Consider the following 24,657-nt stretch of genomic DNA (forward strand, 5'->3'; position numbering starts at 1 on the left):
TGCTGTGTCTACTATCTTATAGCCTGTGTCCTTTGGAAGAACTTAACGCACAACTTTTAAGAGATTTGAGGGAACTTATAAAACATCAAACTATTTCTAGATGCCAAATCAACATGTTTTGGGCAAAAGTTCCCAGTTTCATCAGTGTGCTTTCCTGGGGCTGGAGAATGACTCAACAACTAAGAGAATTGCTATACTTACAGAGGTCCAGCTCACAGCAGTCTAACTCCATCCCTGGGGGTTTGACACCCTTTTCTGACATTGGGTCCCCACATGTATGTGACATACGTACACAAAAGTAAATATTTAAAACAAAAATTCTTCCCTTATTTTCTGTCATCTTCATTTTGAACTTAATAAAGTGATAAAACTAGGGGATATGTTGGATTTATAAAGCTGTTTGTTTGTTTTTAATAAAGTTTTTGGTTTGGTTTGGTTTGGTTTTTTGAGAGGCTTTCACTGTGTAGTTCTGGAGCCTGTCCTGGGACTCGCTCTGTTGACCAGGCTGGCCTCAAACTCACAGAGATCCACGTGCCTCTGCCATCACCGCGCAGTAGGACCTAGTTCTAAAGTTTTTTAAACAAGATGCACAGTTCCAGAAATTGTGAATATTTTGAGGAAAAAGGAGAACAAGAGAGACCTTAGGAAAGGGCAATTGGAACCCAGCAGTTCCATGCAGGTCATGGTTCAACTTCCAGTGTGCCCTAGAGTTGGCAGCCAACTGACCTTGTTTATACCGCAAAGGTTTAAACTCAGCCTTTCAGTAGATTCTCCCTACTCCTCTCTTTCAAATTTTATTTTGTATGTGTGCCAAACATGTGCCTGGTGCCAGAAGAGTGTGTTAGATCCCCTGAAACTGCAGTTTGAGAAAGTTGTGAGCCACCATGTGAATGCTGGGAAACAAAAGCCAGTTCCTCCGCGGAGCTGCTGGTGCTCTTAACTCCTGAGCCTCCTCTCCTGCCCCCTCTTTCTTTTTTAGAGAAATTTCTTTTCAAATTTCATGTCTTTACCCATAGTTAAAATGCAAAAAGCAGACTAAATGTGAGTGATTGCTTCAGTATTTGACTTCCTACAGTTGATTTGTTCAGTTATCCTTGTTGCTAATTCACATAAAGCATAATCCTTTCAGAATTTAGGTCCTGTGAAGACTTTGACCAGCATTGCCCTGTATATGTAAACTGTAGCAACATCTTTGCCCTTACTCTTCTCTTCTCTTCTCTTCTCTTCTCTTCTCTTCTCTTCTCTTCGCTTTTCTATTTCAGGCTGAAAGAATATTCTCAGAAGTTAGAAGGATTGAGAATTACAGAGTTGAAGGTATGGAGATCTACTCTACAACACTTTGGCATCTTCAGAAAGATGTTGCTCTTTCAGTTCTTTCAAAAGATTTAACAGACATGGATAAGAACTCACCAGAGGTATGATTACAGTTTGTTTAATAATAGTCACTTTTCCTTTACTTGTTTAATGAAGTGTTTATTCAGTTATTCTTTATCAGTAAATGTCAGGAGTCAGATAACAGGGTAAGAAGCTGCAGAAAAGCCTCCTCCATTCATCCTTCCTTGTAGAAGCTAGGCATAGTGTAAACTGCTGTAATCCCAGCACCTCTTCAGGGAGGAGACAGAACTAGGCAAACCCCTAAAAGCTTGCAGGCAGCTAGCCTGCTGCACACAACTGAACAATATAGACCCTGTCTCAAACAAGGTGGAAAGCAAGGAACAACACCCACACACTTAAATGTGTGCACACATATGTTTCCTAAGGTCAAAATTAAGTTTAGATACAAGAAAAATTAGAAACTAATTTTCTAAATAAACTGAGTTTCTACTTTTGATAACTTTTTTTTTTTTTTTTTAAGAAAGCATAAAATACTGTAACTGTGCTTGATTGTTGTTGTTTGTTTCCATTTTACCAGGCCTGGTGTGCTGCTGGAAATTGTTTCAGTCTGCAACGGGAACATGATATTGCAATTAAATTCTTCCAAAGAGCTATCCAGGTTGATCCAAATTATGCTTACGCCTATACTCTATTAGGACATGAGTTTGTGTTAACTGAGGAACTAGACAAAGCCTTAGCATGTTTTCGAAATGCTATAAGAGTAAACCCTAGACATTATAATGCATGGTAAGTGTGAAGACAAAGTCTCAGTGAATCATTTTGATTTCATTTGTTTGCATGTGTGCGTATATGTATGCCGTGTGTGTGCTGCAGCAAACATGTGGAGGTTAGAACATAATATCCAAGAGTTGGTTTTCTTCTTCCACTGTGTGGATTAGGCTCAGCAGCAAGCACATTGCCAGCCCTTAGTGGCTTTTTTCTTTTTTATATGTATGGATGTTATGCTTGTATGTGTTTTTTGTATTATGTGCAACAGACCAGCTTAGCAGGGGCACTGTGACAGAAGGGACAGGGTCTCAGGAATAGGTGGGTAAGAAGTCAGCGAATGACAAGCAGACACAAGACTCAAAGGAATTGCATCTGAATGTATCTTTATTAGGCATGAGGCTCATCCTTTATACAGAAAGATTGCTTACAACATGTATTGTTTTTTCATGCGCTACAGATTATTATTAGAATCATTGTATCAAATACATGAGGATAGATTTTCATCAGATGTCCTTGGTGTGAGTTGGTTGGTCATGCTAGACGTGGCTAGGCATTAGTTTCGATATAAATCTTCATCTAGCCTATGAGTTCATGGCATTTTGAGCTAAGGGCAAGCGGTTGTGGTTAACAGTCACACAGTCTACGGTCTTTTTATATTTCTGCAATCTATGCAGAAGAACTTCTTCTTTCCTTCTCCTCCACATTTCTAACTCCTTTTCAATCCTTCCCCAAAACCAGTCTCGACGTTACAGGCATTTATCTCTCTCTTCTATCCTTATCCCATCTTTGCTGAATCTGTCTTAATTGCTTAGTTAACTTTGCCTTTTGTTCTTCATTTACTGAGTACCAGATTAAACCTGAAAACCTTTTTCCTTTAATGTTAACCCATCTTCCTCCATTAGCATCATATACTCCCTGTATATGGCAATGGCTCATCAGTAGACTCTGGAAACTTATGTTTTCCCTTCCAGAAGAAACCAGACTGCATTCCTTAGAACATAAGCAGGTAATGCCAAAAGTGCAAGGGCTCCAGTGCAGGAAGCACACACACCTTCTCTGCAGGCACTCTTCCTTGAAACTTGTGCCACAGCCTATATGAGAAATCACACAGACTCTGCAGGAGGTGGCGTGACACATGTTGTTTTTTGAGGTGGGCTCTTTCATGGACCCTGGAGCTAAAGAGATACTTGCTGCTTTTACAGAGAACCTGAGTTCTATTCCCAGAACCTACATGATGGTTCATAACCTTCTGTAGCTGTAGGTTCCAAGGGCTCTGATGATCTTTTCTGATTTTTTTTTTTTTGTACATTAGGAATACACTTGGTGTACATATGAACATTCAGACAAACACTCAAACACATAAAATACAAATAAATAAATCACTGGGAGGAAGCATTTAACATTGCCAAGAGTAATGGTGCATAGTCTTATCCCCAGTACTCAGGGGGAAGAGCAGACAGATCTCTGAGTTTGATGCCAGCCTGGCTTGTCTAGTAAATTCTAGGCCAGTAAGGGCTGCATGGTGAAACCTTGTTTCAAAAGAGAGGGGGGAAAAATTTAACAGAGTACCAACAAGATGGCTCAAGGTGCTTGCCACACAAGCGTAGTAACCTAAATTCCATTTCTTGGGACCCACATGATAGAAGGAGTCCTCTAACCTTCACATATGTCCCTTGGCACATGCACATAGACATAATATTGAAACGTTTTACTCTGCTGCACTTTTTAAAAAGTTAATTAGAACTTGGTTATGGTAGCATGTACCTGGCTACTACTTAGCTTTTTCTGTATAGGAAATTCCAGACTAACCAGAGCTGCATAGCAAGACTCTGTCTCAAAATAAAGTCAGGGAGGGGAGATAAAATTTAACCCACTTAATAAAATGCTTGTCTTACATGCACAAAGCCCTGGGTTCTGTCCCCAGAACTATATATACTGGACCTTGTGGCTCATGCTTTAATCCCAGTACTGATGAAGTAGAAATGAAGTTCAGGATTATCCTTGGCAACATGAATTGGAGGCACTCTCAAAAATAAATAAATAGGGGGCTGGAGAGATGGCTCAGCGGTTAAGAGCATTGCCTGCTCTTCCAAAGGTCCTGAGTTCAATTCCCAACAACCACATGGTGGCTCACAACCATCTGTAATGAGGTCTGGTGCCCTCTTCTGGCCTGCAGGCATACAAGCAGACAGAATACTGTATAAATAAATAAATAGATAGATAGATAGATAGATAGATAAATAGATAAATAAATAGATAAATATTTAAAAAATAAAATAAATAAATATAAAATAGTATACAGGTTAAGCATTTACGAATAATAAAGCATAAAGAAATAATATCCTAGCCTATACTGTATTGTATATGTAAACATGTAAGTGTGGATAAAGTCAAAAAATTAAGAAAGATCATGAGGTGATGAAAAAATAGACAAAATATAGGCACAAGGATACATGAGTCACAGAAGCAGATATAACACTTAAATGTTTTTTATTTTCAACTTCATTTAAGGTTTTTTTTGGGGGGGGGGGTTGTGTCTTGCACGAGTTCTGATTGGTCTTAATAATAAAAACCAGGAGCCAGATATCAGAATAAATGCTGAGAGATAAGAGAAAAGAGCAAGCCACAGCCAACTCTTACCTTGCTAACTCGTCAGACGAAAGAGGGACCAAGCTCCTGTCTCTTCCCACCTTAAATTCCTCTCTCTACCCAGCCATATGACTTCCTATCTATCAGTACAGACCTCCAGACTTCTGTTATTAACTAGTGGCTAGCTCTCCCCTTTAGTCTTTAGGCAAGCTTTATTTGTTAGAGTAAAAACACATTTCCCCTTTTTTGTCTAAAATTTTTTTAAAGATTTATTTATTGTGTATACAGTGTTCTGTCTGCATGTATGCTTGAAAACCAGAAGAGGGCACCAGATCTCATTGTAGATGGTTGTGAGCCAGTCACCATGTGGTTGCTGGGAATTGAACTTGGGTCCTCTGGAAGAGCAGCCATTGCTCTTAACTTCTGAGCCATCTCTCCAGCTCTCTTTTGTCTAAAATTTTAAAAAAGGTTATAACTAATATAAGAAAAATTATATACAATAAGTACAATAACTATATTCAATATACAGGTGATAAATACACCAACAATGTCTAGTCCTTTAGCAATTGACAAATTCAGACAAAATACTTCATATCCTATCTTGGTAGCCCAAGATGTTGTACCTAATTTATTCTATCCTAACTTGGATTACCAACCTAACAGTAACCTTTTATGTCTCAATGCCTTATACATATTACACCCCTTTAGTGAATTTCCCTACAGAATCTCATAACAAGGATAACTATAACTGTGACATCTTCAACTTCATTAGAGACCCATGAAGGTAATAATATTACGTGAGTAAACAGGAAGTGCAACAAGTGACTTCCAAAAAATGTGAGAAATGGCAGAAACAGCTGGCTGCCTGGACAATCTCCCAAGGTTCCTCTACAGCATTGAGACATCTGTCTTTGGTTTACAGACCTAGCATATCTGACAGACTTTTCTGTGAAGCAGGACGTTCTACAGGGCTGTCCCTCCTTGTCTTGTCAGAGGTCAGCAGTCCTTTCCTTTGTGTCCTGCTTGTCCAGTTTGGACAGCGTTCTGTCAGAAGTCGAGGCAAGGGCACTTTCTAGCCTGGTGGCTTGCTTTTGCCACACAAAAAGTAAATAAACTCCAGGGGCTGGAGAGATGGCTCAGCAGTTAAGAGCACTGGCTGTTCTTCCAGAGTCCCTGTGTTCAGTTCCCAGCAACTACATGGTGGTTCACACCCATCTCTAATGAGATCTGGTACCCTCTTCTGGCCTGCAGGCATACATGCAGACAGAACACTGTATACCTAATAAATAAATAAATTAAAAGAAAGTAAACTTCATATGGAGTTTCTTCGATAACCCATCATTTGAAATAGTTTGGAGCTGCCAGGAACAGACATGTCTCATTGTCATAAATTAATAAAAAAAAAAAAGAACCTATGTCATTAAAGATCTTAAATGCCATATTCTACAGATCTTTGAAATATTTGAAGATGACCTGTCTATATATCTGTCTGATCTTGAAACATACCTGGTATGACTATAAGTTCAATTGTAATAGGTGACTAATTACTAATCTGCATTATTATCCTACATAGTTGGTAATAACTTTCAAGGACTAGAAATTTGTGTTTCCTTGTTAATTGAGCTATATAAGTTCAATACCTTGAACAAGGTTAGGAATGTATGTACAGTATGTTCTAACAAAAATAACCTTAATTTGTATCAATATACAATAATCCATATCAATGTAAAGTATTTAAAACTAGTGATAGTTTTGTGATGTAAAAATAGATTCAATAATCAACCTTTTTATTCTATTTCTATATCTCTTTTTTTCAGAGTAGACTCAATAATCTACCCTTATATCCTATCATATCTATATCCTCATTTTTTTCTTTTTAAAACAGGAACCCTAAATCTAAACTCCTTTGTTCAGCTTTTTTCCTGATCATTAGTAATAACAACTTGTAACCAACACCCCCAAACAATGACTAATATCCATAACCCAATAAAAGGCCAAAAACCACCCACCCCACCTCTTGGAAATGCAGGTGCCATGTTCTTAAAATTACTTCCTGCTGTTTGGATGCAGTGGCATCTTTAGAGGATCCTGAAAAGAAAAAATTGGGTTAATTGTCAAGTCCTGGGAGAGGTAGCTGTTTCATTTGTTGCCCAGCTCTTCGTAATGGGAAACTGCAGGGTTTGTCTGAAGTCCTGGCAAGAGTAGTCTGTGAGACTGGATCATCTCAGCTAGCCACCTCAATATTGTGCTGAGCAATTTGTAATTTAAAGCCAATCTTTAGGTGATGTTTGTCAGCTTAGTGGTGTTATAGTCATTGTGGAATCGTTGTTGGGTATAGCATATAATTCTGATTTTTAGACAGAATCATAAGGGCTTTGATCACTTCACTCAAATTTTTGATTTGTAACCTGCCTTTCCTGATTTCTTTGCATCAGTTTAGAAGGAAGGGCTCCTAATATTGGTATTCCCCATACAGTGCGAGAAAGGATCTAGCTAGTTCTCTTTATAAGTTGAGTTCTCTTGCTTTTTTGATACTATTGTTAATCTCTCTGAAAAAATTACTGGAAACTCTTTGCTGAGGTTCACTTTCTGCCCATAATTTGTCAATTTCATCATTATTCAAAGGTACTATAATTTCTGCTGGGTATATTCCTGCTAATGGACAAAGTCCCAATTTTCCTTTTAGAATCAACTCAGAAACATAAGTCCTTGTCACTGTCTAAGGTTGTGAACAAATTACTCAGTTTATCCGGATTTACCCCAATAGTAGGCTCTAGATAGGAAATGTCTCCAGCAATCTTTGAAAGTTATTAAGACTCTGCAGTTGATCGGAATTTGGACCTTTTAGGGTCTAAGTTTTTGTAGACCTATTTTATGTCCTAAATAATTAATAGAATCTTCTCTTTGTAAGCTCCAGCAAGGTAAAATTTTCTTCTTCAAACATTCTTTCTAAAATACCTACATTTCAACCAGCTAGTAAAATGTCATCCATGTAATGGTAATCTATAGATTGAGGAAATTGCTTACGTATCATTTCCAGTCACTGACATACAAAATATTGGCACAGGATGGTACTATTTAACATTCCCTGTGGGAGAATCTTCCATTGATATCTCCTGGCAGACTGAGAATTACTATAAGTAGGCACAGTGAAGACAAATTTCTGTCTTTTTCTTATAAATATATAGGGAAGAAATAATCTTTTTTTTTAATATTTTATTTATTTATTATGTATACAATATTCTGTCTGTGTGTATGTCTGCAGGCCAGAAGAGGGCACCAGGCCCCATTCCAGATGATTGTGAGCCACCATGTGGTTGCTGGGAATTGAACTCAGGACCTTTGGAAGAGCAGGCAATGCTCTTAACCTCTAAGCTATCTCTCCAGCCCCCAAGAAATAATCTTTTAAATAAGCACTATAAGAGGCCATTTTTTAGGCAATAAAGAACGCACAGACCGGGCGGTGGTGGCGCACACCTTTAATCCCAGCACTCGGGAGGCAGAGGCAGGTGGATCTCTGCGAGTTCAAGGCCAGCCTGGTCTACAAGAGCCAGTTCCAGGATAGGAACCAAAAAAGCTACGGAGAAATCCTGTCTCGAAAATTCAAAAAAAAAAAAAAAAGAACGCACAGGAATGCCAGACTATGGAGAGCCCATTGGCTGGATCACCTTATTAACAGCTCTTAGATCTGTTACCATTCTCCATTTTCCAGATTTCTTTTTAACAACAAATACAGGAGAATTCCAAGGGCTGGTTGATTCTTCAATATGCTGAGCATCTAGTTGCTCCAGTACCAGCTGTTCTAAAGCCTGCAGTTTCTCTGTTGTTAAAGGCCATTGTGTAATCTGTACAGGTTTGTCTGTCAACCATTTAAAGACGGAGCTGTCTCGGTATCTTTGAAAGATCGGCAGCTGTTGTGCCCACTTGTACAGCCTATGGTCGGTGACTGTTGTTTATAATACCTTCTAATATTTTTCCCAGAAATATTTGTTAATTTATGGTTTGCTTCTGAGATTAATCTGAGCATTCCATTAATGTAACAAATCACATCCCCATAAATTCTTTGCTTTGTTAGCCACATATGGCTTAATTTTCTTCTCTGTCCTTCTGACCCTATATATTCAACATATCTTGTGCCTTTTACCTGAGTTAAAGTTCCAGTTTGTAAAAACTGAACATTTAGTTCCTGAAGAGGCCAATTTTGATGCCAAGATTCTGATGGAATTATTGTTACATCCACACCTATGTCTACAAGACCTTCAATGACAATTTCTTTTATTCATATTTTTAATTTTGGTCTTTGTTCACTTATAGAAGTTTGCCAGGGTATTTGCTTTATGGTTTCTCCTGATTTTTTTGTTCTCTCTTCTACAGTTGTTCTATCATCCAAAGCAGTATGGTTTCTTATATTAGGGCAGTAGGTTCTTTCATTGCTCTGGAAAAGAGTTTCCTTCACAGTTACAGAAAACAACTCAACTGAATTTGGTTGATTCAATATTGATTATATTCCGGGTTCATTACTCTAAGGTGCTGATCTTGCCTTTAATGGCCTAATTACCCTTTTGCATTGTGCATTAGTATTTTCAAAAGCCAGAGATTCAATTATTATTTGTTGACCTTCTGAATTTTGTATCATTCTATTTAATGCTGAAGTCAGTCATTGTAAGAAATCTGTGAGGGTTTCCTTTGGGTCCTTTATAACCTTAGTAAATGACTCAATTTTCTTTCCTATTTTTTTTTTCAGTTCTGTCCGAAACATTCAAAGCTAGTGTGGCCATCATATAGAGATTGTCTTTGTACATCCGCATAATATCCCTCTCCAAGAAGTTGGTCTTGGAATATTTCCATACCTCTAGTTCAATAGTCTTAGCCTCATCTTTCTACCAGGTCCCCCATTGTAACTGAGGACCAAACTCCAAAACTGCTGTAACTGTGTCTCTCCAGTCTTGAGGAATGCTTGCTTCACGAAAGGTGAATGCATGCCACATGAGACTATTGCTTCCTTGAGTCTCCTTAAATACAACATTTTCACAGGAGTCCATTCAACTCTTGCATAGTCTTGGGGATATCTATCATTTGGCAGTTGTTTTTGTAAGGTGACTGGATAAATTAAAGATGTTTGTTTAAGAACAACCTAATCTTATGACATAGCACTGAAATTAGTTCTATATTAAATTCCTCTGTCTGAATCTGAATATCTCTATGATCTGTTTCAATAAGTTTTTCTAAGGCCTGTATCTTGGCACTCATATCAACCAACATTTTTAGAGAATTATCAGACCAATTATCAAAATGATAATTAACATATCAATCTCAGTTAAACTGATTATCCCTTCATTTAGTTGTTCTAATTTTAAACCATTCATTGTGTAATCATACAGAGATGGTGACTGGTGGAAGCTCCTGCTTGTGCCAGTGACTACAGAGACAACAGGCAAGTGGCTTTTTCACGAATTTGTGCTATAAAGTTGGGTACCAATTGTTGCACAAATTCTAATTGGTCTTAATAATAAAAACCCGGAGCCAGATATTGAGGTAGATGCTAAAAGATTAGAGAGCCGGGCGGTGGTGGCGCACGCCTTTAATCCCAGCACTTGGGAGGCAGAGGCAGGCGGATCTCTGTGAGTTCGAGACCAGCCTGGTCTACAGAGCTAGTTCCAGGACAGGCTCCAAAACCACAGAGAAACCCTGTCTCGAAAAACCAAAAATAAAATAAAAATAAAAGATTAGAGAGAGGAGCAGCCACACCCAACTCTTGTTAACCTTCCATCTCCTCTTGCCTTATATTCCTCTCTCTGCCCAGTCATATCACTTCCTGTCTGTATAGACATCCAGACCTCTATGGTTAACTCGTGGCTAGCTCCGCCCTCTGATCTTTAGGCAAGCTATATTTGTTAGAGTACATCACCACAGATGTGTGAATTCAACTTTTTTTGCACTGATATACTAAGAACCATTTTTACATTTCAAAAGAATTCAACATGTGTTATTCCTTCATGACAGTGATTATGCAAACCTGGTCTTTCTTTTTGAACTATTCTGGAAGAAAGGCTTTTCTAACATGCAGTTTCCCCTCTACTTTTTTCTTTTGTTTAAATCATTCTATTAAAGTATTGCTTAATGTGTAAATTGTATTGTTATATAAACAGTTGTTACACATATAAAATGTGACTTAGAGAAAAAGGAGGTTGAATTTACTAGAACCAGACATTGTGACACATGCAGTTATTTACCAGCTGCTTGGGAGGCTAAGATAGGAAGATTACTTGAGCCAGGAATTCAAGGCCGGTACAGGTACCTAAAAAGAACAATGTAGGTGGTGGTGCACACCTTTAATCCCAGCACTAGGGAAACTGAGGATCTCTGAGTTCAAGACCAGCCTGGTCTACATAGTGAGTTCCCCGACAGCCAGGACTACACAGAGAAGCCCTCTCTTAGGGATGGGGGCAGTTTAGCAAAATGTTTGCCACACACATCACACTGCAGGAATTAATGGTTAAGTCGAGATTAGTGAGTATAAGGATACGGCTTACTTTTCCTCCATGATCATAGTTCTACCTGTTGGGTTAATTTATTATTAAAATGTGTCTTCTAAAAGGCTTCAGTGACTTTTATTATGACTAATACTTTTTGTCTCTCCATAAAACTTAACATTATTTTTCCATTGTGTATTAAAATGTCAGGTACCATATGTGTTCTGTTGATAGTTGGATTAATAAACTAGCCAAAAAATATGTTTTTTAAATTGTGTTTTTTTACAATTTCAGGTATGGTTTAGGAATGATTTATTATAAGCAAGAGAAGTTCAGCCTTGCAGAAATGCACTTCCAGAAAGCACTTGATATCAACCCTCAGAGTTCAGTCTTACTTTGCCACATTGGAGTAGTAAGTAACATTGTAAACACAGCTCTCTTACCTCCCTTATAAAATACTTTAAGTGACTTAATAATGGTTATTATGAAAACTGGGCTTTTTTTGTCCATGAATCAGTATCTCAGTCTTTTATAGCTATAACTCACCTTTTGATTTTCATGAATAAATGCTTTGTGGGCCTGAGGGTGTAGCTCGGGTGCTATAGATTTGGTCTCTAGCACTGAAAAAAGCTGAGCATGGCTCACAGTTAGAATCTTAACACTTTCTGGAGGTAGAAACAGGTGGATCACAAGTTCAAAGTCATTCTCAGCTATGAATGAAGTTGAAGGCCAGTTTGGACTATCTCCAGAGAGGAAGGGTTGGGGGTGGGGGGGATCCCTGTGTTTGTATACTTTTTCTGTTTTGTTTGTTTTTTATATATTTGTGACTCAAGTGATGTTTTTTTGTTGTTATTTAAGAGTTACTTTATTTTTAGCCAGGCAGTGATGGTATGTGCCTTTAATCTCAGCACACGGGAGGCAGAGGCAGGTGGATCTCTTGAGTTCAAGGCCACCCTGGTCTACAGAGCTAGTTCCAGGACAGCTAGGGCTGAACCCCCTCTCAATTTTTTTTTAATGTGTATTATCAGATATGTCTGCTTGTCTGCAAATGCCCAGAGAGACCAAAGAAAGTCATCAGATCTCCTGACGCTGAAGTTATAGGCAGTTGTAGACCACCTGACATGGGTACTGGGAAGTGAACAAACTCTGCACCTAGACAAGAGCACTTTTAACTACTAAGCCATATCTCCAGACATCTGTTTTGTTTCTCCTGAGACGGTTTTATGTAGCCCAGACTATAAGGGATAATTGAGTGACACGGGATTTAAGAACAATTCCTTTGAACATAGCTTAATCTTTAGAGGATCATAATAAGCCTTTAGAAATGTTGCCTGCATAAATGATAAATGCTTTTCTTCTGAAGGGTAAAACCAAGTTATACTTCCTTTTAGACTTCATGGTAATTATCTGCTGTGAAGCTCAAATCATAGGTCTGGAGAAGTGGTTATGCAGAGGACCCGGGTTTGGTACCTAGCATCTGCTTTGAACAGCCTGCAACCACCTGTAATTCCAGCTCCAGAGAATCTGCGGGCCCCTGACTTCCGCAGGCACCAGCACGCATGTGCATGTGCACATACACATACACACATGTATGCATAATTCAAAATACATCTTTTTTAAGATATTGAATTATGATTATTATCATAGGCACACTGTGGTAGGTTTAGGGGTCTGAGTACCTAGGTTTTTTTCTTATAGAGTATTATTTAATATCTCTGGAGTTCAGGGTGCTTTTTAAATAATTGTTGTTGTTGTTACTGGGAGGGAGTTACAGGACAGTAGAATTGGTTCATTCTTCTACCTTACATGAGTTAGTGGGTTCTGGGGATTGAACTAAGATCAAGGTCTTTACCAACCAGTCAGTTTTTCTGGCCCTCAGTGTGCTATCTTTATAATTGAGCAATCGCTGGACTTAGAAGAGAATTAGAGATATCTGTTAATCATTCAGTGTCTTAGTTATTTTTCTGTTGCTGTGGTACATCATGACCACGGCAGTTTTGAAAGCATTTAATTTGGCTTACAGTTTCAGAGGGCTAAACTTCATGATGGTGGGGCAAAGGAACAAGGGAACACTGGGCTTTTAAAACCTCAGAACCTGCCCTTAGTGACGACACACCTTCTTCAGCAAGACCATGCTTCCTAATCCTATCCAAACAGCCTGCCAACTAGGGACCAAGTATTCAAACATATGAGCCCTCCAGGGGTCATCCTCATTCCAACTACCACAGTTAGTAATGAGTTACTTAGTCAACTTAAACCCAGCAGACAATCTAATTAGACTATAGCCTCATCTCTTTAAAAGTTTTATTCTTTTTTTGTTTTTTTTTTTTTGTTTTTGTTTTTTTTGTTTTTTCGAGACAGGGTTTCTCTGTGGTTTTGGAGCCTGTCCTGGAACTAGCTCTTGTAGACCAGGCTGGTCTCGAACTCACAGAGATCCGCCTGCCTCTGCCTCCCAAGTGCTGGGATTAAAGGCGTACGCCACCACCGCCCGGCTTAAAAGTTTTATTCTTGATAATGCTTTGAATTATGTTATTTGCTTCTTACCTTTCTTTTTTACTTTATTCCTTATAGGTTCAGCATGCACTCAAAAAATCGGAGAAGGCTTTGGATACCCTAAACAAAGCCATTGTTATTGATCCCAAGAACCCTCTATGCAAATTTCACAGAGCCTCAGTTTTATTTGCAAATGAAAAATACAAGGTAAAATTTATATCTGTTTCTTCTACTTTGTATTGTATCTTTTTAAAAAAAACAAAAACAACGAAACAAAACAAAAACAAACTACAGGGGCTCGAGAGATGGCTCAGAGGTTAAGAGCATTGCCTGCTCTTCTAAAGGTCCTGAGTTCAATTCCCAGCAACCACATGGTGGCTCACAACCATCTGTAATGGGGTCTGGTGCCCTCTTCTGGCCTGCAGGCATATACACAGACAGAATATTGTATACATAATAAAGTAAATACATAATAAGTAAATATTTAAACAAAAAAAAACACACACACACACACAAAAAAAAAAAAACTACAAAGCCAACCTGGCCTGCATATCAAGTTCCAGGATAGGCCAGAGGTGCATAGAGAGACGTTGCCTCAATCAATCAATTAATCAATCAATAATAAACAAACATTTTTAAGAGCCTAGGTGTTATTGATGATTTGATTTTTTTTAAACTCTTATCTGTTTTTAAAAGCTGTTGAGGGGGTTCTTAGTTTCATATTATTATTGCATGAACTACTCCTAGTACTTACGAGAATTGCCACTAGCTCTACTCTAGCTACAGAATATTGCAGTATATTTTAAGCTACAGAATGAAATTTTGTCTCAGAAAAAAAAAAGAATAAGTAGAAATACCCCTAGATTCAGAAATGTGTTAGAATTCCATGTCTAGAAAGGCTCTTTGTACATCAAGGGATTATCTTAGAGAGACCGGAGCGTCCCCCTTTTAGGACTGAGGGCGGGGGAGAGTGGCTGGTGAATCACTGCAACGGTCATGATTACGCTGGGGCTGTGAACAGAATGCATGAGGCCTGGGTGGAATCTACTTCTTCAAAAAGGGGGAGGAAAAAATGTGTATTGAGTACCTGCTGCCTTTCTAGGAAAACAGTGGTAAATAATGCAGTCACATTTTCTGCTTTAGGGACTTCCAACTTAGTACCCTAGAAGTATGGGAAGATAAATATCAGGAAAACTAAGAGAGAAAAGAGACATGAAGTGAGATGAAATTTTTTTCTGAAAAATTCAATCATAATGATGACAGCTATATATATTGCATATTGTTCTGCAACTTGTGTTCTTCACTTAATCCTCTGTTAATATTTATATATTAACGGAACCAGTTATGGTGAGATACTACTGAATCCTAGTACTCTCAAGAGTGTAAGGCAGGAGGAGGGTCAAGAGTTCAGCTGTATATATAGAGATTGAGGCCAGCCTGAACTACATAAGGCTTTGTCTCAAAAAAAAAAAAAAACTAAACTATTTCCCCTGGAATTTTTTTTTTTTAACCTAAGTTATATTTTGTTTTGGCACAAAGAGGGCTTTAAAAAAAAAAAGCAAGAATCCTCTTGAACGTTGATACAACGTGTATAATTTTTTAAATTATGTGCAGGGGTCTGTATCTGTATGTGGGTATATGTTCTTGAATGTAGGGGCCCTCAGAGACCAAAGATGTCCAGTTCTCTGGAGCTAGCTACTCCCAGCTTTTAATTTTAAACAAGGTCTTGTTAACAGCTTAGTCTGACCTCAAACTCAGGATCCTCATGCCTCTGCCTTCTGACTACTGGGATTGTAGGAGTATACCATGATGCTAACTTTCTACTTTTTTTTTTTTTTCAAAAACATATTCAGGGGCTGGAGAGATGGCTCAGAGGTTAAGAGCATTGCCTGCTCTTCCAAAGGTCCTGAGTTCAATTCCCAGCAACCACATGGTGGCTCACAACCATCTATAATGGGGTCTGATGCCCTCTTCTGGCCTGCAAGCATACACACAGACAGAATATTGTATACATAATAAATAAATATTTTTTTTTAAAAAAACATATCCATTGTTCATAGAGAATGGGTAGTACTTTTATTTAACTAGGTTTCACTTAGTTGCCCTGATTGCTTCTACTGTTTACAATAGAGTCTGTCTTAACACACCCCACCCCCACAAAACACACACACAGCCCATCTCTTCAGTGTTGGGAATTAAACCTTGGGTTGCCCCAAGATGGACACAGGCTATACCACTGAGCTGTATCCCAGGCAGGGCTGTCTGTTATAAAGATGACTTAGTAAGTACTTTTTAAAAAATGTAGAACCTAGTGGTAGTGCACACCTTTAATCCCAGCACTTGGGAGGCAGAGGCAGGCAGATCTCTGTGATTTCAAGGCCAGCCTGGTTTACAGAGCCAGTTCCAGGACAACCAAAGTTACACAGAGAAGAAGCCATCTTGGGGGGGAGGGATTCACATTTACTTGTCCTTTATATGAGGGAGGGGTGTGTGTACACGTGGAGGTCTGGGGACAACTTTCTGAAGCCTTGTGTTCACAGTCCTTTCCCATATTTCAGACATGAGATTATTTCTGAAGCCTTGTGTTCACGGTCCTTTCCCATGTTTCAGACATGTGATTATTTCTGAAGCCTTGTGTTCACGGTCCTTTCCCATGTTTCAGACATGTGATTATTTCTGAAGCCTTGTGTTCATGGTCCTTTCCCATGTTTCAGACATGTGATTATTTCTGAAGCCTTGTGTTCACAGTCCTTTCCCATGTTTCAGACGTGTGATTATTTCTTCTTTCAGAAGCCAGGATTATCAGCTCTCGCATCTCTAAGCAATGTGGTATATGTAGGATTCCGATTTTTGTCTGATGAATGCCTGCCATCTCTTAGTCTCATATAATTTTTATGCATTTTATTTTTACCACAGTGAGAAATTAATGCAACACAAAGTGCACACTCTTAGGATTGGGAATCTGACTACACTTGGTCAGTCAGCACTGTAGAATTTTAATTTTCCTCATAAGTTTTCTCTTTGTTTTTTTCAGTCTGCTTTACAAGAACTTGAAGAACTGAAACAGATTGTCCCCAAAGAATCCCTCGTTTACTTCTTAATAGGAAAGGTAAAAATGTGGGCTTTGGTCTTATGCTCCAACTTTGTAACAAACAATAAATTCCTTTTCTTTCCTTTTTTTAAAGATAGGATTTTTTTTTTTTTTTTTTTTGCCAGCACATGCCTTTCATCCCAGCACTGGGGAGACAGGCAGATCTCTGAGTTTGAGGTCAGCCTGGGATACAGCATGAGTTTTAAGACAGCCAGAGCCTATTACACAGAGAAACCCTACTTCGAAAAACCAATAAAAATAGATGATATTGTAGGTGGGCATGGTGCTGTAATCCCAGCAGTTAGGTGCTATGGCAGAGGACTGCTCCAGTTCAAAGCCAGCCAGGACTGTCCGTGGACAGACATCGTGTCTCGGAACACCAGACATGGAGCTCTTATAGTCTTCCTTCCAGTTGTTAATGTTCTGCTCTTCCCTACATGAGAAACAGAGCAAGGAATTCTGAACATAATACCTGATGATATAAGGAAAAGCACTTAGATGCTAATGTGAAATCGTCTGTGGGATAAAAGCATCCTCCCCACCTGAATGGACTTGGAGTTCAGATGTCAGGAGCTCAATTTATGTTTTCATAAATTTCATTTGAGACATGAAGTGCCACTGTCTCTTTGTAGGTTTACAAGAAGTTGGGTCAAACTCACCTTGCCTTGATGAATTTCTCTTGGGCTATGGATTTAGATCCTAAAGGAGCTAATAACCAGATTAAAGAGGCAATTGACAAACGCTACCTTCCAGATGATGAGGAACCAATAACCCAAGAGGAACAGATCAGTGAGTATCATACGTAAGCTCCATAGTGTTCAGAAAGTTACCCTGTGCAGAACCTGTGGGCTGCTTTTTTATTTTCCTAATGGCAGCGTTTTCTTTATAGAAAAAGAAATTTGGGAGAAATTAATTATGATGGTGTAATACCAGAGTTCATTTACTATCAAGTAACTAGTTCTTAGATTAGTGACTTTGAACATCGGCTCTACAGTAGCAGTCCTAGGAAAATCAAAAAAACTAGATGTGTAATAGAGTGCATATTTACAAATATTTATGTGTTTTAATAGAAAGAATTGGAAATTTCTTGATAAAACTTAGTGAACATCTTTAAGTAAAATTTTATTATCCCAGTACCGCTCTTGTAAACTGAAGGTTCTACTCCATGTTTCTGTGTGCTATCAGGGATTGTCCATAAAGTTAGTCAGTTAGGAGTTAGCAGAGATGTTAGCTTGTTTTGATATTGCTGCTATGTTGTGGGAAGCTGCTCATTCATTTTCCAGCCGCTCAAACTCCCAAAAATAATCACACAGAAACTATATTGCAGTATTGTTTAGCCAATAGCTTAAGCATATTTCTAGCTAGCTCTTATATCTTTGGTTAACCCATTTCTATTATTTTATATTTTACCATGAGGGTTGTGGCCTACCGGCAAGTTTCCAGCTAACATCTTGCACCTTTCTCCTCTGGTGGCTCCTTAGCTTCTCCCTGACTCCGCCTTTTTCCTTCCAGCATTCAGTTCAGTCTTCCTCACCTAGCTCTATTATACCCTATCACAGGTCAAAGCAGCTTCTTTCTTTATTAATTAACCAATAAAAGCAACTGAAATACAGAAAGACTTCCTACATCGCTGCTGTAGCTGTTTTTAAATTGCAGAGCTATTTCTAACTCCTAGGGTAGGAATACGGGGTTAATTGGAAAGTGGGGGGAGGCTAGAAAGTTGTTCTGTTGGTCAAGTTCTTGTCTATAGTATGGACAAGGCCGTGGGTTTGATCCCAGAACTTTATACAGCCCATATTGCGCTGCTCATGTATATAATCCTAACACAGCAGGTGAGTGCAGGAGGAGCATCAGAAGTCACCCCTGGCTACACAGTAAGTTCAAGTTGAGCCCAAAGAACAACTAGTCATTATTTTAAAAAGTTAAATACAGTAAGTTTAACTTCCAGGCATGCCATACAATATAGAACTTGAAGCTGGGCCTAGTGGCACATGTCATTATGTCATTAATCTCAGCACTGGGGAGTTAGAGGCAGGTGGATCTCTTGAGTTCAAGGCCAGCTTGATCTACCAAGTGAGTTCCTTGACAGCCACGACTAAACAGAGGAACCTTGTCTTGAAACCAGGGGTGTGTCTGTGTTTTATTAGGTAGCATTAGTAGTTTTATGGTCTATGGGGTCTCATCTCTGAATGTAATGAAATTTTCCGTATTTTCATGAACCACTAAGAAGTAGTTGTCCCACACTTCGTTTTTGTTCTGTTTTTATAGTGGGAACAGATGAATCCCAGGAGAGCAGCATGACAGACGCAGATGACACCCAGCTTCATGCAGCTGAAAGTGATGAATTTTAAGTTCTGGAAATGAGACTTTAGTGTTGGATGTATGGCAACTGCTGACACGTCTCTTGTCCCTCCATATACTGAGTCTTAACTCTCGAGCCGGCATTGTCATCGTTCATCATCAGACCAAGAGTGTGCCACTTTCATTGGACCCTGACTACACAGAATGAAAGGCAGTGCAATATTTAGCTGCTAACAAGACTGGCTCTTTTACCAGTATGAATGACAATTTGGGGGGAAGGGTGGGAACTTTTTCTTTTTTTCTTTAGTCTCCCTTAGTTGAGAAGCTATCATGGAAGGAAGAGTTATGTTTTATCTTGAAGGAACCATTAGATATGGAAATGGTGATGAACCAGAACTTCTGGTCATTCTTCCAAAATTCTGTTTTTTATTTGGTTCTGTTCCTGATAAACAGAGTGACTGACCTTCATTTTTAGGTTCTTCGAGAATGGTGTTAGCAAGTGCCAGATGGAACAATAAAAGACAATGCCTATAACAGAGTAAGTTCATTGCCAAGGAACATAACTTACCTTAAGCTTGGAGTGTCTCCTATAAGCAAATGTCATGGGCCTATTGGGACTCGTATGTAGGAGTCAAATATCCCTCCATACAGTGTACACTTATTCTTGGCAAGAATGCTTTAATGTCTAACCAAGAATTCTAATTTATTCATCTTCAAAGTGTTGATCATTGTTGTCTTGGTATTGCAAACTTTTAAAGTTGGTCTTAAGATATTGCCTCTTCTCTTTGAGCTCTGTGGGATCGCCTTTAACATTCACAGATGATGGAGTGGTTCCCTGGTGAAAAGCCAAAACCAGGCCCTTAACCACTTAGGTTTATTAGAAGAACCAGTATGAGACCAGCAGAGAGACTGGAGATGGTGGTAGAGAAGCCTTAATTGGAGTTGTACCTAACGTGAGTCTGCGTCTTCTCTTGGGATGAAAATAGAGTGCAGGAATGTGTGGTGGCCTTTGTGAGGTCAGTTGCATTCTTTTCAGCTCTCGCTTCATGTCCTTGTCAGTAGTGTGAGTCACCAGAAGCTGTAGCCTAGGGAAAGTTTCTTTAGAACAAGACAGATTCTTTCCTGAGTTCATCATAATATGGGTTGTTGTGTTTGGGGAATGACCACAGTTTTAAAGATCTAATTATGCATATAAAACGGGAATTATTGGAATTTCACAGTAACAGATTTAAGAAGTCTTAAATTGTGTATCTCCTTTATTGTAATGTATTTAAAATTTTAGAGAAACCTTAGTTAACATTTTATTAAGTGCCAATGTCAGAATATAACAAATTACAGTTTCTTATGAGTTACAGGCCTATAGTTATTATTTTGGATAATTTGATGAAGGAACCTTAACCCACTGGTTACTTGTAGTTGATAGTCGAGCTGTGAAATAAGGTGGATTACAAAGATGTGAAAAAATGTCTTAGCCTGTAGACTCGGTCATTTCCTATCAGTTACATAATCTTCTCATCCAGATGTGAATTAGATACCATTATTAATTCAAGTCAGAGTCTTGGATTAGGTATTAGGTGCCAGAGGAGCCTTTAATATAATTTCCTGCCTGAATCTATGTGTGTGTATTGTCTACAAAGAAATAATTTATGAGGAAAAGGAAAAGTTGGGAATGAGTGAATACCATGAAAAATTCCCAAAGGCTAGCACTTCCATTCTAACATAGTATTCATTAGTTATGGAAAGTTTAATTGTCATTTATTTTTTAATTAGCAAATCATACGCCAGCTATATACATAAATATATTACATTATCAGATCTAGCATTTCATAGAAAAATTTCCCCTGAGTTCTGTTGCAGAACTAGAGAAAGCTAAGGGCAGAACTTAATTTGAAGTGTAATTACCTTGTTTTTAGTGGGAACTTCGGTCCTGTGCCAGAGGACTTTCTGGTACTGAATTCTGAGACAAAGGATAGAGGGCCAGTGACAGTGGCTGGCTCAAGAGACAGTCGCAAACACTTTGGCCAGCTTCCATGGTTCCTCACACCTGCTTTTAACATTTCAGTGTCAAAGCGTTATTTCCACACAGTAGCCACTTTTCTTAGGATTCTTTTTCTTTCTGTCTTTTTCTGGGTTTTTTAATTTTGTTTTTTTTCTTGTCAAAGAATGGGGATCAAACAACCAGAAACACACTTTGGTAAGCCAGATGTTTGTTTTAAATTTCAGACAGTGCATTGAAGGGAATTAAGAATACTAAGTACTTCGCTGTCCTTTCTCCACACCTACACATACGTGCACATATAAATCCACACTCTCGCCCAGAGTATGTTAGAGCATTGGATTTCCTTTTCCTGTGGAAATGGTTATCACACCAGGATTTTAGAAGGTTAGAATATTTTTTCAGGAGAACAGATGGTACTCAAAACAATGAAAGGTGGTCTCTTAACTCTTTCTGTATTTCGTTACTTAAAATTTTTATTTTATCCAAGAACTGCAAGTAACATTTGAACCATGCTGCTGTTGTACCTTAAACAAAACTCAGTGGTGACCAGTGTTTAGTCTATTAAAACACTCTCTTTGAAAAAAAAAAAAAAGTTTGAAAGTCTCTGATTAGCCAGAGTACGGTATAGGTCTTGGCTGAAACAGATAACGGACCGCCCATTTTCTTTGGGAAATGCAAGTGTGGGTGTGATGTGTGTGTTCTATTTGCATTGAAACAATGTACTTTTGTGTCTCCTTTTTGCTTTTCCTGACTTATTTCAGAAATTGTATAGTCTTTGGGGGGAAAGTCTTTTCTGTTAATATATTTACAGTTCATTAAAGGATATGGAAAGTCCAAATAAATTACTTTTGAAAGCAATTTATAATCAAAGTGTTAAAGCTGTGCATCCGCATCTGATCCTGAGTCACAGCGGTGCAGTGACGAAAGTCGGTGTCATGTTCTGCCAGAGCTGGGACAATGTTTCTCTAGTTTTTACTTACACTCTTTTTAATATATATCTATATTAAAGTTCATACCCTTTTTAGTATTATTTGGAATTTCAAAATAAATATTATGATAAAAACAATGGTAATTTTTAGAATATATTATTTTCAAACTGCAGAACCTCTCTATTAGCAGCTGCAACCTTGCAGGTCATTCTTCAGAGATGTCATTTCTGAAGTCCCCTTGGGACACAGAGCATTTGTGTTACAATTTAAAGTCTGAAGCTGGGCATGGCGGCTCATATGTAATCTCAGTGCTTGGAGATTGAGGCGTGAGCTGTGCTCAAAGCTAGTCTTGGCTACAGAGTAACACTGTCTTAAATTTAAGGTGTGGGGGGAGGGGTTCAGTTAGTAAAGCTGAATGAAGCCTAGTTTAGATCTGCAGCTAGAGCCCTATAAAAAGCTGGGCAAGATGTTACGTGACTGTAATTCCAGCACTGTGGAAGCTGGTGAGAGGATCCTGGCCAGCCCGTCAGTCCAGCCCATTCAATGAATTCCAATTTCAAAGAAATACTATCTTATGAAATGGAGCTAAGTAATTGAAGTCTATCCTGATACTGACCTCCAGCCTCCACCAGCACACACAGACACAAATCAAGATTTGGGCTGAAGATATAGCTCAGTGGGAGAGCTCTTGCCTCATTTGCCTTCATAAAGCCCCAAGTTCTCAGTACTGCCAAAAATAAAGTCTAGGGACATTTGCCTATCTCCAAAGGCTGGATTGAGTCCCCAGCACTGAGTAAATTAGTCCTGATGTATGTACCTGTAAGGTGCTCACTGGCCATGATGTATGTACCTGCAAGGTGCTCACTGGCCATGGTGTATATACCTGTAAGGTGCTCACTGGCCATGATGTATGTATGTACCTGCAAGGTGCTCACTGGCCATGGTGTATATACCTGTAAGGTGCTCACTGGCCATGGTGTATGTACCTGCAAAGTGCTCACTGGCCATGATGTATGTACCTGTAAGGTGCTCACTGGCCATGATGTATATACCTGCAAAGTGCTCACTGGCCATGATGTATGTATCTGTAAGGTGCTCACTGGCCATGGTGTATGTACCTGTAAGGTGCTCACTGGCCATGATGTATAAACCTGTAATGTGCTCACTGGCCATGATGTATGTACCTGTAAGGTGCTCACTGGCCATGGTGTATGTACCTGCAAAGTGCTCACTGGCCATGATGTATATACCTGCAAAGTGCTCACTGGCCATGATGTATGTACCTGTAAGGTGCTCAGGAGCTAGAGACAATATCAGAAATTCAAGATGATTTTAGCTACATAGGAAGTACCCTGTGTAAATGTACATGAAAATTAAGATCTAGGGAAAATAGAATATGCAAAATTAAGTTTTACACTAGTTTGCAAACTTATTCAGCTTATCTCAGAGAAAGGGAAAATGAAAAGGTCTTTTCAGACTTGGAGGAAGAAGAACAACACAGAAAGCGTGGAGATTGACTTCCCTGGGAAGCCCCGCTTACTGTCACCTAAACACAGTGAAGGACAGACGCAAAGTGCTGTCTCTTGCCTAGAAAACAAGTACTTTCTTAGAGACAGGTCTCACCGTGTTGTTCCAACAGCCAGGAACTAACTTCTGGATTCAAGCTGAGTGTACAGATAATATGTGTTTCCTTCAAGGCTGAGTTGGAGAGAGAATCTTGTGTGGTATGTGAGTGTGTGTGTGTGTGTTTCTGATTGTGTACTGGGGATTGAATCCAGGGCTTTGGGATTGAATCCAGGGCTTTGTATACGTTAAGCAAGTGCTCTACCATTGGGCTGTATCTAGAACCCTCTGTTTTGGGGGATGGTTCTTTGTTTTTGTCAGTGATGGTGGTTGGTTGGTTTGGAGTGTTTCATCTTTTTATCTGTTTTGTTTTGAACAACGTCTCAATTTTGTAGCCCTCCCTAGCTGTCATGGAGCTCAGTGTGTAGCCCAGGCTAGCCATGAGTTTGCAGAGATCTGCCTGCCACTGCTTACTAAGTAGAACCCTGTTTTTGCAATGAATTGGTGTTTTGCCTGCATGAGTGTCTGTGTGAGGAGTTGAATTCCCTGGAACTGGAGTTACAGACAGTTGTGGGCTGTCATGTGGGTGCTGGGAATTGAACCCTGGTACTCTGCAAGAGTTATCAGTGCTCTTGACTGCAGAGGCATCTCTCTGCCCCACAACTCTGTTGTTTTGTTTCTTTTTTTTTTTTTTTAATTTCAGTTTGAAAGCCAGGCGATGGTGGCACACGCCTTTAATCCCAGCACTCGGGAGGCAGAGGCAGGCGGATCTCTGAGTTCAAGACCAGCCTGGTCTACAGAGCTAGATCCAGGACAGGCTTGGAGCCACAGAGAAACCCTGTCTCGAAAAACCAAAAATAATAATAATAATTTCAGTTTGATACAGGCTGGCTGAGTTGCCCAGGCTGACCTTGGACTACGTAACCCATGGGCCTTGAACCTTGTGGTCCTCCTCCCATTGCATCCCATGTAGCTTGACTTACAGGCTGCATAACCCCGAGTTTTGTTTGGTTGACTGTTGTTTTTCTGTTTCATTTTGTTTTGTTTTGCTTTTGGGGAGTTTGATTTTGGTTTTTCTGTTTGGGTTTTTTGAGACAGCATCTGCTATATAGTCCA

General features: G+C 39.1%; 1 protein-coding gene across 8 annotated transcripts in view; it reads left to right on the forward strand.

Annotated features, from left to right (window-relative positions):
* Nucleotides 1–21,914, forward strand: part of Cdc27 (cell division cycle 27) — a 56,088-nt gene extending 34,174 nt beyond the window's left edge. For 7 of the 8 annotated variants that reach the window (XM_041635777.1, XM_041635778.1, XM_041635780.1 and 4 more), the window contains 7 exons: nucleotides 1,263–1,415; nucleotides 1,913–2,121; nucleotides 11,460–11,577; nucleotides 13,737–13,865; nucleotides 16,693–16,767; nucleotides 17,382–17,538; nucleotides 19,018–21,914. In XM_041635777.1, coding sequence (XP_041491711.1) covers nucleotides 1,263–1,415; nucleotides 1,913–2,121; nucleotides 11,460–11,577; nucleotides 13,737–13,865; nucleotides 16,693–16,767; nucleotides 17,382–17,538; nucleotides 19,018–19,100 — 924 coding nt within the window. In that variant the 3' untranslated portion in view covers nucleotides 19,101–21,914. Of the gene's footprint in view, nucleotides 1–1,262; nucleotides 1,416–1,912; nucleotides 2,122–11,459; nucleotides 11,578–13,736; nucleotides 13,866–16,692; nucleotides 16,768–17,381; nucleotides 17,539–19,017 lie in introns of those variants that run through there. The other variant, XM_041635784.1, reaches the window with a different exon arrangement.
* Nucleotides 21,915–24,657: the final 2,743 nt, after the last annotated feature.

The sequence above is a fragment of the Microtus oregoni genome, unplaced genomic scaffold, assembly GCF_018167655.1.
Source record: "Microtus oregoni isolate MIOR12 unplaced genomic scaffold, Mior012 000048F_ref0000485, whole genome shotgun sequence".
Classification (NCBI taxonomy): domain Eukaryota; kingdom Metazoa; phylum Chordata; class Mammalia; order Rodentia; family Cricetidae; genus Microtus; species Microtus oregoni.